Here is a 21,701-nt window from a genome sequence, read left to right on the forward strand (position 1 = left end):
GATTGCTGCACAGATGGTCGTCCCTCTGTAAGGTTCTCTTCTCTACACAGAAGAATGCTGGAGCTCAGACAGAGTGACCATCGGGTTATTGATCACTTCCCTGACTAAGGCCCTTCTCCCCCGATCACTCAGCTTAAATGGCCGGCCAGCTCTAGGAAGAGTCCAAATATGGTTCCAAACATCTTCCACTTATGAATGATGGAGGCCACTGTGCTCATTGGAACTTTCAGACGAATTTTTTCCTGTAAACTTCCCCTGCCTTGTGCCTTGAGACAATCCTTTCTCGGAGGTCTACAGACAATTCCTTTGTCTTCATGCTTGGTTTGTGCTTTGACATGCACTATCAACCTGGGACCTTATATAGACAGGTGTATGCCTTTTGAAATCATGTCCAATCAACTGAATTTACCACAGGTGAACTCCAATTAAGCTGCTGAGACATCTCAAGAATGATCAGTGGAAACAGAATGTACCTGAGCTTAATTTAGAGCTCTGAATACTTATGGACATGTGATTTTAAGTTTTTTTTTTTTTTTTATAGATTTGCAACAATTTAAACAAATCTTTTTTCATATTGTCATTATGGGCTATTGTGTGTGGAATTTTGAGGGAAAAAAATGAATTTAATCCATTTTAGAATAAGGCTGTAACATTAAAAAAAATGTTGAAGAAGTGAAGTGCTATGAATACTTTCTGGATGCACTGTAAATCACCAATCACCACAGATTCAGCTAAATAACTTCTATAATGTTCTGCTGAAGAACAAAAGGCATGTACATCTTTGATAGGTGAGTAAATTAACAGTACATTTAAATTTTTGGGTGAACTATCCCTTTAATAACAGAATTGTCATTTTTAGGTGAACTAACGCTTCAAGATCACCTTCATCAGTCTTCTCACCTTCATGCGCTGACAGATGGTCCTCATGGGGATCCTGAAAGAACCACAAAATGACTCCGTTACCTCAATATAACCTTCATGATAAAGCAAAAAAGAAAAAGACTTTCTTCAGAAATAATAGAGCTTCTGAACACTTTAAAAGAGAGGAGGTGAATAAAGGCAGTGGTGGTTTCAACATATTTCATCTTCTTTTTATCAAACATTTTAATGAACAGATTCCACAGGGAATTCCGAGCACAGAGCCAAAACCGATGCTCACAGATGGAGCGATCAGCATGACAAATAGAGGAACGAGCCAGGAATCTGATAGCTCGAGACCGCCATGTGTGGACAGTATGTCCAGCCTGAGCTCCAAATCCATCGATTGGCCAATTTGCAATAAATCGTACAGCTCGGCGGGTGTGGGATTCCTGAACTGTGTCTATAAAGGCTGCCAGCTCGGTTTTGATCAGCATGCCGGAGCATCCCGTTGACTCCAATACCACCCATATCGTCAGAAAAGCCCTTTTGTACACTGGAAGACTTATACATGTATAATTTTCATTTGAGACGGTACACTTGTTTTTGGACTTGCTCGCAGGCTTGTGCAAAGTGACGAATGAGATTTAGCAATGCTAGATAATGTGATTTAACAATGCTGTGCTTTTGTCTTGTTTTTCTTGGCTGTTCTCTCTGTTAGTCCTGTTGTTTGCTCTTGCGAACTTGCCGCAGGCCGAGAACTCCTATGGTGAACTAATTTATTAAACCTGACAACAGATGCCATTAAAATTTGTTTGAAAGTATTGTGAGCGGTGCAAAAGCCACTGCCAAAATGCCAGAGTGTTGCTAAAAGGTTGCCAAGGTGTTCTGGTACTAGATATGAGTTTCTCATTTAATTAATGTCTCAGTTAATTAAATAATAATAATAAGCATGGTATGATATAAAATAAGCACAAATATAATATAGTATAATATAATATAATGTAATATAATATAATATAATATAATATAATATAATATAATATAATATAATATAATATAATATAATATAATATAATATAATATAAAATAATTTATAATATAATATAATATAATATAATATAATATAATATAAAATAATTTATAATATAATATAATATAATATAATATAATATAATATAATATAATATAATATAATATAATATAATATAATATAATATAATATAATATAATAAGCAGGAAACACAGTGGCTCAGTGGTTAGCACTGTTGCCTCACAGCAAGAAGGTTGCTGGTTCAAGTCCCTGGCTGGGTCAGTTGGCATTTCTGAGTTTGCATGTTTTGCCCATGTTCGTGTGGGTTTCCTCCAGGTGCTCTGGTTTCCCTCACAATTCCAAAGACATGCGCAATAGGTGAACTGAAAAAACTAAATTGGCTGTAGTGTATGAGTGTGAATCAGTGTGTATGGGTGCTGGGATAGGGTGGTGAAATATATGGAATAGTTGGCGGTTCATTCCACTGTGGCAACCCCTGATTAATAAGGGGCTAAGCTGAAGGAAAATAAATGAAGCATAATATAATAAGCATTTGTTTTGATATGTAGGGCTTACACCATGTAGGGTGTTTATGTCTCAGATGTATCAAATTCAGTTAATTTAATTATATTTTTAAGCATAACATAATAATAAATGATGCATAATATAATTTAAATGAAATAAAAATGTAAATATAATATAACTATAATTATCATATCCGTTAATTGGGATGAAAATGTATTTTAGTGTATAGTGTAATGAAATATATTATGATGACTACATAATATTTCAAATAAAGCATGTGTTGACAAATATCAGCAATTATTTATTATATACAGCTAAAGTCAGAATTATTAAACCCCCTTTGATTTTTTTATATCATTTTCTAAATATTTCCCAAATTATGTCAAACAGGGCAGGAAAATTTTCACAGAATGTCTGATAATATTTTGTCTCCTGGAGAAAGTCCTGTTTGTTTTATTTCGGCTAGAATAAAAGCAGTTTTTAAGTTTTAAGTTTTTAAGTTTAAGTTAAGCTATAATTTTTCAGAACAAACCACTGTTGTACAATAACTTGCCTAATTACCCTAACCTGCCTAATTAACCTAATTAACCCAGTTAAGCCTTTAAATGTCACTTTAAGCTGTATAGAAGTGTCTTGATAAATATCTAGTCAAATATTATTTACTGTCATCATGGCAAAGACAAAATAAATCAGTTATTAGAGGTGAGTTATTAAAACTATTATGTTTAGAAATGTGTTGAAAAAAATCTTCTCTCCATTAAACAGAAATTGAGGGACAAAAACAAGTGTGGCTAATAATTCAGGGGGCTAATTATTCTGACTACAACTATTTATAGAGAGACACACGCATTGTTATATATTATTATATAAATTATTAATAAATGTTTTATTTTAATACAATACGCCACTGTTCACTGTCCCTATATTCTTCAGAAATCATTAATAAAATATTTTTATATATACAATAGTAATACACAACATAGGGATAAAATGTAATTTATGCATATGTAGTGTATTATAATATCATGATTACATCATATATTATATTCAAATGAAACATGTCTTGATAAATAGAAACAATATTTGATATATCTCTATTTGTGAGGAAAATGTATTTTAGTGTATAGTGTAATGAAATAGAATATGCACTTGTACACATATCAATGCACTTTCTACATTCGCATTTGTACACAGCACCTTATAACCTGTATATTTATAACAAATCTGTACATACAATTCAACATCTATATTTCCTTACTAACTGCATCTCTGTTTAATGTTTATCGTCTTTTTTTCATATTTATTTTGTCTTGTCACTTTATATACACTGGAAGCTTCTGTAGCCAAAACAAATTCCTTGTTTGTGTGAAGCACACTTGGCAATAAAACTGATTCTGATTTAAATTTAAAGCAAAAGGCTGCATATTTATATTTTAATATAATGTATATATTATTAATAATTGTTTATTTTTATTTTGACTTCTCAAATTCGAATACAATACGGCACTGTTTACTGTCCCATTGTTCTCCAGGAATCAGTAAAATATTTTTATATATACATTTATAATAACTGTAATACAATATTTATAATACAATAAATGAATTTATAATATAATAAATGTAATACAATGTTTATAATACAATAAATGAATTTATAATATAATAAATGTAATACAATGTTTATAATACAATAAATGAATTTATAATATAATAAATGTAATACAATATTTATAATACAATAAATGAATTTATAATATAATAAATGTAATACAATATTTATAATACAATAAATGAATTTATAATATAATAAATGTAATACAATGTTTATAATACAATAAATGAATTTATAATATAATAAATGTAATATAATATTTATAAAACAATATTTAGGGTAAGATAAAAATAATGAAACAATCACACATTACTTTGAAACGCTAAAAAATGTTCCCTGCTTCCCTGTCATAAATAATTAATCCATGCCAGCACACAGAACACGGTTTAAAAATAATAGTAAGTCTTTCACAAAAGGAGCATCTTCTAGCTCCTCACAGATCTCTTTTGATATGGATTAAAATAGAGCATCTATATATTGTGCCTGGGCTTGAGAACAGACAGTTCTCTTCCTCCTTTTAAACAGCATATTTTTGGGTGCAACATTTGGCTGGACGAAAGTTCTCCAGTTGGTCTGCGTCCTAGTTTTCTGAAGATGAGATTGGACATCATTTATAACCACAGCAAGCCTCTGAGGCTGGTGCAATGCTACGCTACAGTACGTCTGTGCGCAGACTTCAAATTTGATTATTTTATTCAATCTTTCCTGAAAGACTACAGGTTAGGTGGAGGCGATGGCTTGAACAAGTCATTATAATCGTGTTTTCCATCTTCTCACACTCTATATTTCTGTAGGAGACACATTTAGGATGCACATACAGTTCGCAGTGCTGGACCAGTTCGCTATTTCTGGTGGTAAGAGAAGGACAGAGATGGAGGGATAAGCCATGAATTATAGATCGACATACCACATACATGAGAAACACATCATGTCTGTGCGGGCATCTAGGACAGTCCTGAACAGCAGAGAAATGTTTCTTCTTAACCCATTACCGGCCTGAAAACACACACACACAGCAAATGATAAATAATTCTGAATTTCTTGAGCAATGTTGAAATGAAAAAGCAATCCTAGCATTATTATGTGAGGTGTTACGAAAACAATACTTGTATATTTTATAATATACATGTATATTAAAATTATCAATATTATTTAAATATATTATTATGTAACTTTATTAGGTACACCTGTCCAACTGCTCGTTAATGCAAATTTCTCATCAGCCAATTACATGGCAGCAACTTTTTAGTTGCGTTTAGGCATGTAGACATGGTCAAGACGATCTGCTGCAGTTCAAACTGAGCATCAGAATTGGGAAAAAAGCTGATTTAAGTGACTTTGAACGTGCCATGGTTGTTGGTGCCTGACGGGCTTGTCTGAGTATTTCAGAAACTGCTGATCTACTGGGATTTTCATGCACAACCATCTCTAGGGTTTACAAGAAAAGGTCCAGAAAAGAGAAAATATCCAGTGAGCGACAGCTCTGTGTGCGCAAATGCCTTGTTGATGCCAGAGGTCAGAAGAGAATGTCCAGACTGGTTCCAGCTGATAGAAAGGCAACGGTAAGGCCCAATCCCAATTCTATTCTGTACCCCTTCCCCTTTCCTCTTGGCCCTTGAAACCGAGGGTTACGGGGAAGGGCTTCAAAATTTACCAGCACACGTCATCATATGTCATCGCGATCTCTTCATAGGAGATCAGACGATCGCGACTTGCTATAGTTATTCCAGTTATGTTATTTATTGGTATTTATCTTCAACACAATCTCACGGCAATTCGTAACTTTTATTTTTAGTGGCTAATTCGTATGAATTCGTACGATCTACTTCGTACAATTTAGTACGACTTGCTCATCCCCCAATGACGGTTGGGTTTAGGGGTGGGGTTAGGTGCCACATCTCCTTTTTAAAATCGTACAATTTCGTATGACTGAACTCGTACGAATTTGTACGAATTAGCCACTAACCCGGCAAAACGTAAAATACTTACGTTTTCTCGTGAGATCAGGCTGTTATCTTCAGGAAGGTATTTATCATCATCATTAAAGGCATATATTATGTTATCGTATATAATATGTTATTGATCTAACGTGACAATAAGATCATCATACAGTGCATTTAATACAGTGGCCATATTTATCTATATAAACACACCAAATACAACATTAACATTATAGCAGACAGCGTAAAAAGCTCATTCCCAGCCACTGGACTTTTCTGACAGGGGATTCGAGTGTCAGAATGTTATGGAGCTGCTGTACAGGATTTATGATTGTAAATTATACATTGCGATGTTTAGCGGTTATGAATATATTAAAAATGTGTTTGTTTGTTGTAAAAACTTGTAGTAATGACAAAAAAATGCAAATTTTTGGATCTCCTTATTTCCGGGTGTAACTATCTGTCGTTTTGGCTGGTGTATTCTGGTAAATTTTCTTACCCCTTAGTTTTGAGTGTGGTCCTGAAAAATCTTCATTCTAAAGGGTATTTACCATTTCCCCTTAGTCCTACGACTTCAAGCTAAAGAGAATTGGGACACCCCTACCCCTCGACGTGAACGCACAAAATGAGGAGTAGGGGGAAGGGGAAGGGCTATGGTGTAGAATTAGGATTAAGATTGGGCCTAACTCAAACAACCACTCATTACAACCGAGGTATGCAGAAAAGCATCTCTGAATGTCCAACACATCCAACCTTGAGGCAGATTTGTATTTATTTATTTATTTTAATAAAACTTTTGGATCATTTATTTTAATCTTAATAGAGAAAATAGCCTTTTTATTAATTAACTTTAATTAAGGTTATTACTATATTGTTTAAATTATTCATTTATGAAGTTTTAATCCATTTTGTTTATGTATTTTACTATTGTGCATTTCTATTTCTGCATTTAATTAACTATTCATTCAATATAATTACTTCATATTTATTTATTTCATTTATTAAATGTATAATTTGTTTGATTTATTAACTTCAATTATTTAATTTATTATTTAATGTATTCATTTATTTAATTCAATTCAATCTAATTCAGTGCCTTTCTATTTTTAATGCATTTATTTTACTTCATTCATTCATATTTCATTCATATTAGTATATATTTTATTAAATAAACTAATATAACTTAATAACTATTTAATTATTTTTAGTTACTTTCTATATTAATGTGTTTATTTAATTAATTTATCTGTTTAATGTATTAATTTATGTATTCATTTATTTAATTTAATTTCTTGCTTTTTCCAGTTTGAACCCCTTTGATTTTCTAAACACTCCTAAATACATCCTAAAAACATTAAAACTGATTCAATTCCCTTAAGACACCAAGTAATCAATATTTAAACACATTACATTTTCTGATGGAATGTTTTCAATTTGACAAAATCCCATCATCAAACCAGATCTGAAACATCAACCTATATATCTTTTCCTTTTATCTGTTTTAATTTTCTACACACACACACACACACAGGCACGCACACATTGGAGGTGTGTCAGCTCTTAATTATTCTTTAGTAAATGGACTACCTCTCTCTGTCTCTGTCTCTCTATGTGTGTGTATGTGTGTTATATAAGGGCTGCAGTGCAGACTGGCCCAGCTGTATTGATGTGCAGAGATGTGGGAGTCTGGGGGAGGGAGCTGAACACGACCGAGAACCATGTCGCTTGGTCAGCCTTTTGTGTGGCTCTCAGCAAGCCAGAGACATCCGAGTATTACAACACTTCAGACGCTCACAGCGAGGCGGCACGCGGCTAAACTCACACACTCTCATCCCATTTCAAAAACCCAAACAGCTGCCTATAAACCAATTCCTGAAATAAAAAAGCCTAGTTTAGCTATCTATCGATTGCTCTTTGCAATAAAAGATGTATAAAAGGCATAAAAGTAAATAAAGAGCACTGCTATTTAAAGATGCCCCCCCCACGAGGCGCATGATACATTATTTAAAGTCGACAGCATAACTAGATCAATTGTGACCTAATTTGCAAATCCCCTCCTCATGTCAGACTGTGACATTCACATGTAGAGGGATTATTTCCCACGGATAATGAAATATTAATGGGGTTTCGATTGCAGGTTCTCAAACACGCGGAAATTAAAACAAATGACAATGACAAAAAGCATGCAAGGCCAAATGTGTGTGCGCACGAACATCTGCATATTAGTAAGCCAACAGCATTGGTGTTTGAGACGTTCGAATGAATTTTGCATGATTTTAACCCCTTCATCAAACCATTGTTAAACAGATAATAAAGGTTAACAGAACATTTTGACAATTTTTTCTCACCTTCACTCAGATAAAATTTGTTTCCTTAGTACTAGATTTATGTGCAAAAAAAATTATCCTAAGGATTTTCACCCCTTAAAATAAAACATAATATTTGTATGTATTCTGCCACTGCGTTTTGGAAGATGTTTCCCCCATATAGCAAAGGCTATAAGCAGATTTTTTAAAAGAACTTTTAGGGTCCTATTATACACCCGGCGCAAGATGTGTTTGGCGCGATTTGTTGCTATTTTTAGACCAGTGCAACAGTAATTTTCACGTTTCGCACCACGTTGCTTAAATAGCAAATCCATTTGCGCCACTTTGTGGACTCATGGCTGTTCCGGTCTAAAAAGGAGGTGTATTATGTGTTAAGGTGTATTATTGGAACGTTGCTATTTTAAGGAACTGCACAGTTGACCAACTAAAAGCTGGTATAAAGTCCAGCGCAGAGCACGTTAGTGATGCACGTTCAAACGCTTAACATACACAGGATGTGCAGCAATACACAAATATATTTATATATGGAAAAGAAAAAGTATTAAAATGTTACAAAAGTTATTATTTTCTATATAAATATAAAAACCACTGCCTCTATGCCTCATCTCGGGTGGCTTTTTTTAGTTTATTTATGACAATTTACATTTGTATAATGTTCTTATTAGTATTGTTTATTATATGCATATTTATTTTTGTTTTAATAAGTACAAGTTTAGATTTGTCCACCTGTCTGGTTTTGGAGACGTCTGCATCACCATATGGGGCATAAGAATAGGACATGTGTTTGGATATAATTCAGTTGTTTGACAACAATTCATTATTTTTCTGTTCATTTATTTGTTTTCTGGAAATTAGAACTGAATTTAGAAATAGTTTTGAAACAAATCTTTGTGCTAAACAAACTAAATTAAATATGTTGGCTAATGGATGTCTTCAGCGGAGTGAGTACAACATCGTTTCCTAATTCACGAAAGTAAAGGAGTAAAGTAAAGAGTAAAAGTAAAATATAGAGAAAGTCAGAAGGCTGATTGGAGGAGGCTAATTTTTTATTCTCACTCTGCAGATGATCTGTTCAACTGTTTTCTCAATAATGAAGCGTTCAGTTTTCAGTAAAAGCGTTCAGTAAAAGTGCCATGGCGCGATGCAACTGACTTTTAAAGGGAATGGGAGATGAGACTCTGATTGGTTTAATGCAGGTCATGCTCAAAACACACCCATAACTCATTAACCCTTGTTAGACTATGCGCCGGGGCTTAGACCGTATTTTTCTGGCCTTAAAATAGCAAAAGTGGATTCGGACATGCCTTTAAATCCCTTAGCCCTTAGACTGTGTTGGAAAGGCCATTGATCAGAAACAATATTAATTTTGATACATTAATATTTCTACATAAAAAAAGTTTCTTAGTACATACATACAAAATTATCTCTTGACATCAATGCCCACATAATTATAAGAACTTCATTTTAATTTGTTTGGCCTGCAGTCCTCAAAAGCTGAAAACAGTAAAAATGTACAGTGTGGCAAAATTTAACAAGTGTAAATTGTCGTGTTTAATTAAAACCTTAGAAATGTGAAGCCTTCCAACAAAATAGAAGCCTTAAGATAAAGAGTAGACTCTTTTTTGTTTGCTTAAATGTAACTGAGATGCATTCTTGCATTTTATTGGGTTTCAATGAGGCCATTTTTGTACTGCACTCAAAAAATTATGTTTGCTTTTTGTTCAAACTACTTACATACAACCTACATTGGTGCATACAACCTACATTGTTCAAACTACTTGTTTTTTAGGACAACCTAATTGTTTTTTATTTTAATCCACTTAAATTTGTAAAAAATTAATAAGTTAACCTAATCCCTTCATGTTGTTCCAACACAAAACACTTGTGTGAACCCAGCATTTTTTACACTGTGAGGTTCCTAAGGGTAAATATGTATTGTACATAGTATAAAACAGATTTGTGGCTACAAAGCCAGTCATGAGTGTACATTTTCTGTCAAATAAGTGCCAACAAGTGTCATGTCAACATTACATGAGAGCCAAATAAATAAGCTTTCCATTGATCACTGTAAAAAATGCTGGGTTCCACACAACTGATTTGTTTAAGGACAACGTAAAGGAATTAAGTTGGCTTATTAATTTTTACCAATTTAAGTGGATTGAACATAAAACAATTAAGTTATCAAGAAACCCAAGGACTTTGTTGTTTCCACACATTTTAAAAAAGTAGTTTGAACAAACAGCAAACATATATTTTGAGTGGTATAAATGGTTAGAATAGGAGAATATTTGGCAGAAATACATTCATTCATTCACTTTCCTTTGGCTTAGTCACTTTATTCTTCAGGGGTCAACACAGCGGAATGAACCGTCAACTCATCAAGCATATCTTTTACACAGCGGATGCCCTTTCAGCTGTAACCCAGTACTGGGAAACAACCATGCACACTCATTCCCACACATACACTACGGCCAATTTAGTTCATTCAATTCACATATAGCGCATGTCTCTGGACTGTGGGGGGAACCGGAGCACCTGGAGGAAACCCACACGAACACGGGGAGAACATACAAACCAGCCGGGACTCAAACCAGCAACCGTTTTGCTGTGAGGCGACAGTGCTAACCACTGAGCCACTATGTCACCCGGCAGAAATTTGAAAACCTGGAATCTGAGGAACCAAAAAATACTGGGAAAATCAGCTTTAAAGTTAAATATGTAAAGCTTAGCAATGCACATAACCAAGAACACTAATATATACACACACACACACACACACATACACACACATATATATATATATATATATATATATATATATATATATATATATATATATATATATATATATATATATATATATATATATATATAATTATTATTATTATTATTATTATTATTACTATATATATTTCTGGTGGCAAATTTATTAAATATATTCATGAAAGATGATTTTTACTTAAAATTCTAATGATTTTTTGGCATAAGAGAAAATATCTAGAATATTGAACTTGTAAAATGTATGAATGGCTAATGCTAATAACATACCTGTGCAGCAAAAGGCTGGTTTTAATGTTCAAGGTCTCATTTACTAAAGGAATTGAAGGTGAAATATTACAATTTTTATAAAAAAAATATACATTTTTTTGCACAAATATATGTTGTTTGCATTAACACAGCCCAATTGAATCACAAATATAACATTTAAAAAGACAAAAATGTCCATAAGGATGCACAAGGGTTACATCATGATACTGTCAATTTGTCTCATTAACACTCTGCGTTGCCAGTGCGCACAAAATGCCTGCATGTGAATACTTTGAAACTTCACACTTCAGGAGATAGGCTTGTTTCCCTGGTAACCGTTTTTTCCCCTTTTGTCCTTATGTGCCTACCAGTGCATAATGCTGCTCAGCACATGCACCTGCATTCAGAGCATGAGATGCTTTCTTCCTGCAAGCGAGCAGCGTTGGTTTTCAAAGCACTGATCTAGTTTTGAGCTCCAAGACATGCATCTCGGAGAAAATGCACAAATTAGGAGTTTTGCACAGATGCCATTTGAACACAGAGACTGCACTTACAGGCACGGATGCTCATGCAAGCGGGAAGAAGTCTCTCAGCCAAGCCACTTTATGTAATTACTTTTAAAATCTGGGTTTGAAACAAGGGACAAGTGATTGCATGATTGAAAATGTTGAAATATGAATGGAGGGCTTGCATAATTAATCATCGGTCCTCAAAATACAACTCGGAGCATTTGTGGTAACATTTAACTGCCTTGTGTTAGTCTTTATGGGTGGAAGGTAATGGTAAAAGAGGGTTAGATGAACATAAAGGTTCCAAATAGAGTAAAAACATATACAGTGATAAGAATTAATGAGTACACCCATTACAGATCTCTCTTTTAAATCAATATTTTCTATTGAATACCATACAACAAGATATTTGTGTATATGCATTAGATGTGTCAGTACCAAAAGCCAACAATGGAACTAATTTAACAAAATAACTTTAATGAATCAATACATTAGGAAAGTAATGTATAAAATTTAATAGCACAAAAGAAAAAAAACAGAACAGAACAGAAGTATGAAAAAATAGTTGAGTTAGTTTAATTTTTTTTTTTTTTTACATTTAATCTGAATTAAAATGTATTATTTTTATATTCTTAACTGTTGTAATAAAATTGTAACTGTCTAATAAAACTGTTTTGTAAAAATGCACCCAAACATATAGCCTATATTCACTAAAGAAAGGATGAAACAATATTCATTTATAATGGAGGCGTACTCATTTATGCTGCGTACTGTACAAAAGTAAAATGTACACTCATTGGCCACTTTATTAGGTACACCTGTCCAACTGCTTGTTAACGCAAATTTCTAATCAGCCAATCCCATGAAAGCAACTCAATGCATAAAGGCATTTAGACATGGTCAAGATGATCTGCTGCTTATCAAACTGACCATCAGAATGCGGAAGAAAAGTAATTTACAGTAAGTGACTTTGAACATGGCATGGTTGTTGGTGCCATATGGGCTGGTCTGAGTATTTCAGAAACTGCTGATCTACTGGGATTTTCACACACAACCATCTCTAGGGTTTACAGAGAGTGGTCCGAAAAGGAGAAAATGTTTAGTGAGCGGCAGTTCTGTTTGCACAAATTCCTCAGAGGAGAATGGTAAGACTGGTTCGAGCTGATAGAAAGGCAACAGTAACTCACATAACCACTCGTCGCAACCGAGGTATGCAGAAGAGCATCTCTGAATGCACAACATGTCAAACCTTGAGGCAGATGTGTTACAGCAGCAGAAGACCACACCAGGTGTCACTCCTGTCAGCTTAGAACAGGAAACTGAGGCTACAATTTATACAGGCTCACCAAAATTGGACTATAGAAGATTAGAAAAACGCTGCCTGCTCTGATGAGTCTCGATTTCTGCTGCAACATCCGGATGGTAGGTTCAGAATTTGGTGTCAACAACATCAAAGCATGGATCCATCTTGCCTTGTATCAATGGTTCAGGCTGGTGGTGCTGGTGTAACTGTGTGGGGGATGTTTTCTTGACATACTTTGGGCCCATTAGTATCAACTGAGCATTGTGTCAATGCCACAGTCTACCTAAGTATTGTTGCTGACCATGTCTTTCCCTTTTTGACCACAGATATGTGTGATATAGCGTTCATACAACAGTTTGACGGCATAATTGTGTATATAAAAACAAAAAATCAAACATGGAGAGTCTCAAAAAGTTGTGTGAGGAACTACTTTCTTCCGCCTTGGATTCAAATCATAAGCTGACAGTTAAACAACTGAGCAAGCATATTTTAAACTTTAGATCTTTAGTGTCTGCTTTTTGCAGGTTGTATTTGGGCGGAGTAATACACATACAAAAAATAATAATAAAAATATTTTATTTTTGGTCACAACTGAAACAAATTGTTCATTTGCACCCAATAGCAAGTTGAGAACAATAAAATAACATGGATACTTCAATAATACATACATTACTTGACAAAAGTCTTGTCGCCTATTCAAGTTTTAGGAACAACAAATAATAACTTGTCTTCTAGTTGATCATTTGGTAACAGAAGTGGCTTATTTGAAAGAACCAGGTCTCTAGATTACGCTTATTTAACCAAATAAATATGATCATGCCTTGATTTTTCATTATTTAATTAAAACAGCAAAGTCTCACTGTGCTTAGACAAAAGTCTTGTCATTTAACAGAAATAATGTACAGTATAGAATATAAAGTCATGGTGCAGTGGAAAAATAATTAATATTGTGTATGACTCCCATGAGCTTGGAGGACTGCATCCATACATCTCTGCAAAGACTCAAATCACTTATTAATAAAGTCATCTGGAACGGCAAAGAAAGCGTTCTTGCAGGACTCCCAGAGTTCATCAAGATTCTTTGGATTCATCTTCAATGCCTCCTCCTTCATTTTACCCCTGACACGCTCAATAATGTTCATGTCTGGTGACTGGGCTGGCCAATCCTGGAACCCCTTTACTTTCTTTGCTTTCAGGAACTTTGATGAGGAGACTGAATTATGAGAAGGAGCACTATCCTGCTGAAGAATTTGCCCTCACCTGTGGTTTGTAACGTAATGGGCAGCACAAATGTCTTGATACCTCACGCTGTTAATGTTGCCATCCACTCTGCAGATCTCTTGCATGCCCCCATACTGAATTCAACCTCAAACCATCATTTTTCCTTTACCAAACATGACAGATATCTGACAGAATCTTGTGGCCATGTGGGTTCCAATAGGTCTTCTGCAGTATTTGTGATGATTGGAATGCAGCTCAACAGACGATTCATCTGAAAAATACCTTCTGCCACTTTTCCAAATGGTCTACTAGCAGTCAAGGTACTATTTGTTGCTCTTTCAACCAGGATCGACAACAAGACTTTTGTCAGGTAGTGTAAACAGATTTAGGCTAATTGGTGTTTAAAGTAACAATAGTTTGAAATCCCCAATTGTGAATAAACCAGTCAAAAATGGGCTCTGGTTTTTCACAAATCCGACATGTTTGAGACAGCAATAGGAGATGTCATTTTTTATAGTCCCTTTATGAGATTTTTCACACTTGACTTCATTTTTCAGAGAGGCAAACAACAACTCTGCTCATTAAAAGCATTCACGTGAAGTGAACACTTCCATGTACAGTAAGCAATGGTGTAAAATACAAATAAAACCCTTATTAGGCTTTTCAAACTCTCTCTCATATCTATATCTATCTATCTATCTATCTATGTATCTATCTATCTATCTATCTATCTATCTGTCTATTCTATCTATCTATCTATCTATATATATATATATATATATATATATATATATATATATATATATATATATATATATATATATATATATATATATATATATATTATTTTTTTTTAAATGGGTAACACTTTACAACACGAAACACGTAGTTAATGTTGTTTTGTGTATTTGTTAATATGAAGAAACCATGACCAATACATCTTTGTTAACGTCAGTTATTGAAAATACAGTTGTTCATTGTTGGTTCATGTTAACTCACAGTACATTAATATTAACATGCACAGCGTTGGACTTCAATAATGCATTAGTAAATGTTAAACTATGATTAATAAATGCGGTACAAGCATTGTTCATTCTTAGCTCATGTTAGTAAATAGGCTACATTAACTACGTCTAGTGTTAACGAAGTGTTACCCGAAAATGCAATCGCTGGGGTTAATAGGCACATGAATAGACACGAAGCCAGCAAAACCATATGCTTTTGCCAGCCTGTTTGTTTCTAGAAAAACACGCAGTTCGTCTTTACTCTTAAAGAAAAAAACATTTTGGCTTCTTTCCTTTAATTTAACGCTTGGGTTGTTTGCGACACTGATGCGTTTAAATTCCAGCCGAACGCCGACGCGAAAAACTGGAGGAGGTGCGGGGGCGCGCGTAAAAGAGCGCGCACAGCTGTCAGCACCAAGGACAGCGCTCCGCCGCAGAACAACAGCCGACGGACGCGCAGAGAGGCGGACGATACGAGACGCATCACTGATTTCTGCTGCCAGGCTTCATGCACTATGCTACTTTCTTGCTCTGCCTGACTTGAGAGAGGGGGGAATTTGGATTTTCTCAGATGCCATCGCTTAAATGGCACCATGAACACATCGCCGCAGTGTGTGTGAATTTCGCACCTGGGATTGTTTTACACTTTCAATTGGCACACTGGACATTGCGTTCAATCTCCTCCGCAAGCGACTAGCTCGAGGGACTAAGAGGGGAGGACAGTGGGGGTCTCCGTGCGCTCTTCTGGCCCTACACACGATGCGTCTGCTTCTGCTGGCCGCGTTGTTCTCCTGCTCCTGCGTGCGGGGCGGCTGCGAGCCCAAGATTGTGAACATCGGGGCTGTCCTGAGCCAGAAGCGGTACGAGCAGGTGTTTAAAGATGCCGTCACCCAGGCGAACCAGGTGTACGGACGAGATAAATTCAAGTTGACAGCCATCTCTGTCACTCACAAAGCCAACGCGATTCAGATGGCGCTGTCTGTCTGCGAGGATCTCATTTCCAGTCAGGTGGGATTTTTTGTGGTATCGGTGTTGCGCTTCCATGTGGCCAGATCCAGTCTTAAATTACGCGAGTTGAAAGTTGCTCGAGGGGTAAACATGTTCATGCAATATGCACCATTCAGAATGAATTAATTTATATGGCTTTCACGAGGCAAGGTGAAATTAGTCATTAAGCTTTTTTAATAAAAAAAAAAAAACAGTTAGATAAGTAAATATGCGCATTAGAAAGATGCACGGGTGACAGTTCATAATTTCTAAGCTCTTATTGCACTTTTAGAATGTTATAAATGCATGCAGGAACAATGTGTACCTTATTTGACCCTTAATTATGAATTTTGATAAATTATGCACTCAGATTGAATGTGAAATAGCCAATAATTTTCATGCCACACACAAGACAACTAAATCAAATGTCTCCTCATAAATATATATATATATATATATATATATATATATATATATATATATATATATATATATATATATATATATATATATATATATATATATATTGTTGTTGTTGTTATGTTATAAATTATAACATTTTTATTGTTGTTAAACTTTTTTACCACCATAACCAGACTCGTTTTGAGGGGTGTGCTATGGCAATTTAGAAAATAAAATGCTAAAAGCTATTAAATTAGCCATTCTACATATTGGGAGATGTTTCATGTCATTTTAGAAATTTAAAGCTGGAAAAGAAGATGATGGATAGATGGATGGATGGATGGATGGAAAGAAAGACGTTAGATAGATAAATAAACAGATAGATAGATGGATGGATGGATGGATGGATGGATGGATGGATGGATGGATGGATGGATGGATGGATGGATGGATGGATGGATAGATAGATAGATAGATAGATAGATAGATAGATAGATAGATAGATAGATAGATAGATAGATAGATAGATAGATAGATGATAAACTTTAAAGGCAATTTTCTCAATATTTAGTTTTTTAAAACCCTTAGATAAATGATTGGAAAGATAGATATACAGATAGAAAGGATGGATGGATGGAAATATATATAAATTGATCATCACTCAGTTTTTATGAGTGATTTTGCCAGATGTAAAACAAGAACGCATTAAGCAGTGCAGTAGCAATATACCAAATATTGTTAAACTTTAACACCATAACCGGACTCATATTGAGGAGTGTGCTATGCCAATTTAGAAAAATAAAATGCTTAAGAATTATCAAATTAGCTATTTCTACATATTGAGAGGCATTTCATGTCATTTTTGAAAAATAAAGCTGAAAATATGAGTTTAAGATCAATTATATATATATTTTTTTTTTGATAGGAGTTTTATGTAATGTTATAAATATTTAACACTGAAAATAACAATTGAGACATTTCTACATATTGCAGTATGTCATATTCTATCTTAAAACATGCTGATTCAGTTATACATTGAAAAAAAACTATATTAGGTTTACTAATTTTGTTTGTAAGATAAGTTGTTGCAAACAATTTACATATAATTTTAAACATAATGTTGAACTTAATATGTTTGTTTAAATTCAGGCTATATAAATCGTTTACAACCATTTACCTTTAAAAAATTATAAATCTAAAGAATTGTTTTTTCAGTGTATTTGATCATATTTTTAAAAGAAAAAAACTGTAGATGTTGACACATATTTCAAAATATTTATAAATTGTAGTCTTGGACTTGTGCGCACTTACTTAAGCAGTCAAACTTGTTGGGTTGGATTGTGGCAGTACTAAAGCTGCATAATTTGTTTAGATGTCTATACAGGACAGCCTGTCAGTAGATGATCCATGCAGGTCGATAGACTCGCAGTGGGGGAAAAGGTTAACGTACTGTAACCGACCCTACAAAGCTTTGATGTGAGAAATGAGGGAGATGACGACACTGGCTGAGGGCAGCAGCTGCAAAATAAATTAGGTGACGCATGTAAAATCAATGGTTTTCAATGCAAGCAGTTTTGTATTTGCACAGTGTATTACTGTGCTCGGTGCAAATAAAGATGGGGGTGGACGGGTCAGCGTGGCATCGGTATTTGCAAAGATGTCTAGAGGGAGGATGCCTCAGCGAATGTTCACTATAAATAGACTGCAAAAAATACTAAAGTTCAGTCTAAATACTCACTGTAAAAAGTGAAAATTAGCAATTACATTTTCATTTTCTGACCCATAAAAAGGACTTTTAATGGTTTCACCTAAGGCAATCAAACTGATTCTCTCATTCTCCATAATATTTTTGGATGAATGAATGAATGGATGGATGGATGGATAGAACAGATGCAAAGAAAGACAATGGATGGAAGTATTAATGGATAGATGAATGGATGCATGGATGGATGGATGGATGGGTAAAACAGATGGAAAGAATGACAATGGATGGATGGATAAAGCAAATGGAAAGAATGACAATTGATGGATGGATAGATGAAAAACAACATAAATAGATAGGATGGATACAACAGATGGAAAGAAGGACGATGGATTGATGGAAAGAAAGACGACAAATAGACAAATAGACAAGATGGATAGAACAGATGGAAAAAAGACGATGGATGGATGGAAGGATGGATGGATGGATGGTTGGCTGTATAAAACAGATGAAAAGAAAAACGATGGATAGATGGTTTGATGGAAAAAAAGACGACAGATAGATAATTGGATGGGTAGAACAGATCGAAAGAAAGACGATAGATATAGATAGATTGGATGGATAGAACATGGAAAGAAGATAGATGGACAGACAGACAGACAGACAGACGGACGGACGGACGGACGGACGGACGGACAGACGGACAAATAGATAGATAGATAGATAGATAGATAGATAGATAGATAGATAGATAGATAGATAGATAGATAGATAGATAGATAGATAGATAGATAGATAGATAGATAGATAGATAGATAGATAGATAGATAGACAATAAATGGATGGGCGGATGGATGGAAATATATATAAATGATCTGCTCTTTATATAATTATCACTCAGTTTTTGTGAGTGTTTTGCCATGCTATAGCAGTCATGTAAAAAGAGAATGCATTAAGCAGGAAGTAGCAATGTCCTAGACAAAGTGTAAATGAGAGAGATTTTCACTACTGAATAACTACTGTCACACTCGTGGGAGTAATTCAGCCTGATGCGTTGCTTCATTAAAAGCCCGCACACGCAAAAATCACATTAAGTGGTTCCGCTTTAAGTGCTCTCTGGGCCGGTGATGTCATTACAAAAGTGCTGAGGTAGGAGTCTAACCCAGGGCTGGATACTGCACTGAACAAAAACTGGGCTGAACATGAATCACTCCTCCCGTCCTGTTCTCTCCATCCCGCTCATCGTCTCGCTAATATTGACACCATCCTCCCTAGTCATGCCAGTGGATGTCCTGCACTCAATTACGTACATACCTCCAACAAATCTGAGGCTCCAAGGTTACACAGCTAGTTAGCGGAATGTCAGGATAATTGCTGAATTAATTGCGTGGTTATGTGAGATTCTTCCATGCGAAACTCAGTCTGTAATGCCTTTGGCTCAGTGACGTTTCTGCCCACTCTGAAGAGGAGACTGTGTTGTGTGGCAGATGGAGTCAGTGCCGGAGGGTCACTCTGGAAACACTTCATGTTGCCAAACCTTTTCTCTATTGTTGTTTTTTTTTTCTACTTTTCAGTACAGCATATTTTTGAAAAACAAAACACTGACTGAATCATCCATCTATCTATATTTCTGTCTGTTCGTCCAAACTTTATTTTATCAGGAAAACCACAAAATTTATATATGTCCATCAACCCATCTATCCCTCGAATCATCTATCTGAGGGTTACCAAAAATCAATCAATCAATCTATCTATCTATCTATCTATCTATCTATCTATCTATCTATCTATCTATCTATCTATCTATCTATCTATCTATCTATCTATCTATCTATCTATCTATCTATCTATCTATCTATCTATCTATCTATCTATCTATCTATCTATCTACCAAACCATCTCTTTCTTTCCATCCATCCATTTATCTTTCTTTCCTTCCTTTCTTCCATTTATCAAACCATCCGTCTTTCCTTCCTTCCATCCATTCATCCGTCTCTCTTTCCTCTTCCATTCTTCCATCCAAACCATCCATCCATTTATCTCTCCTTCCTTGCATCTGTCGAACCATCTCTTTCTTTCCATCCATCCAATCATCTGTCTCTCCTTCCTTTCTTCCATCCATCAAACCCTCCGTCTTTCCTTTCTTCCATCCATCCATCCATCCATTTGTCTCTCCTTCCTTCCTTCCTTCCTTCCTTCCTTTTATCCTTCAAACCATCTATCTTTTGCTCTTTCCATCCATTTATCGGTCTGTTGTTCCTTCCATTCAATCATTCGTCTTTCCTTCCTTCCATCCATTCATTCACCTGTCTCTCCTTTCTTCCTCTTCCGTTCTTCTATCCAAACCATCTCTTTCCTTCCATTCATCTCTCTGCTTCCTTCCTTCCATCCAAACCATCACTTTCTTTCCATCCATCCATTCATCTCTCTCCCTACTTACTTCCATCCATCAAACCATCTATCTTTCCTTCCTTCCATTCATCAAACAATCTGTCTTTCCTTCCTTCCAAGCATTCCTCGGTCTGTCCTTTCTTCCATTCAACCATCCATCTTTCCTTCCTTCCATCCATTCATCTGTCTTTCCTTCCTTCCTTCCTTCCTTCCTTCCTTCCTTCCTTCCTTCCATCCAACCATATGTCTTTCCTTCCACCAATCCATTCAACTGTCTCTCCTACTTTCCTTCCTTCCATCGTTTTGTCTGTCTATCCTTTTATCCATCTATTTATCTTTCCAATCATTTAAGAAAGGGGTTCCAAAAAATAAATGTGGAGAAAATTGCTATCTATGGTCTATCAACCATTTATGTACATTTTCCCTTTCATCTATGTCCATTCATGCACCTATCCATTCATCCATCCATGCATCCATCCATCCATCCATCCATATCCCTTCGTCTCTCCATGATCTGTCCGTTCCTCCATTCATCAATTAACAGCCAAACACCCTTCATCATCATCAATCAATCTGTGTGACTGTGAAGTGATTTAGTCAGAGGATGAGCTCAAACGCATGAGTCATACCTGTCACTCCGCCGTGACCCAGTACTGCTATTTAAAGCAGAGTATTGTGATTGTTTTCGGCAGGTGTACGCGATCCTGGTGAGCCATCCACCCCAGTCTAATGATCATCTGACGCCCACTCCGGTCTCCTACACCGCTGGCTTCTACCGCATCCCCGTCGTGGGGCTCACCACCAGGATGTCCATTTATTCAGACAAGGTGGGCTGTAATGACAGAAAAATCTAAAAATTA

The 21,701-nt window shown here is 35.3% G+C and overlaps 1 protein-coding gene and 1 long non-coding RNA gene across 21 annotated transcripts in view; one reads left to right on the plus strand and one right to left on the minus strand.

The window, feature by feature from the left end:
- Positions 1-536: 536 nt before the first annotated feature.
- LOC103909427 (uncharacterized) lies at positions 537-21,673 on the minus strand. 2 transcript variants are annotated; one of them, XR_015520060.1, is made up of 3 exons: positions 21,471-21,673; positions 4,943-5,024; positions 537-934 (listed from the first exon to the last, which is right to left on the minus strand). It is a non-coding gene; the product is annotated as an uncharacterized LOC103909427 (long non-coding RNA). The 2 variants fall into 2 exon arrangements; XR_015520059.1 differs by having other exon boundaries at positions 4,936-5,024.
- The window catches only part of grin1a (glutamate receptor, ionotropic, N-methyl D-aspartate 1a), a 34,352-nt gene continuing 28,406 nt past the window's right edge, over positions 15,756-21,701 (plus strand). For 18 of the 19 annotated variants that reach the window (XM_087300317.1, XM_087300300.1, XM_087300306.1 and 15 more), the window contains exons 1-2: positions 15,776-16,367; positions 21,534-21,668. Coding sequence is in view for 16 of the 19 variants with exons in the window: in XM_087300300.1 (XP_087156426.1) it covers positions 16,119-16,367; positions 21,534-21,668 (384 nt within the window). In the remaining 3 variants the exon portion in view is untranslated. Of the gene's footprint in view, positions 16,368-21,533; positions 21,669-21,701 lie in introns of all 19 variants that reach the window. The other variant, NM_001076714.2, reaches the window with a different exon arrangement.

Source organism: Danio rerio, chromosome 21 (assembly GCF_052040795.2).
Source record: "Danio rerio strain M-AB ecotype USA chromosome 21, GRCz13ab, whole genome shotgun sequence".
NCBI classification, from domain to species: domain Eukaryota; kingdom Metazoa; phylum Chordata; class Actinopteri; order Cypriniformes; family Danionidae; genus Danio; species Danio rerio.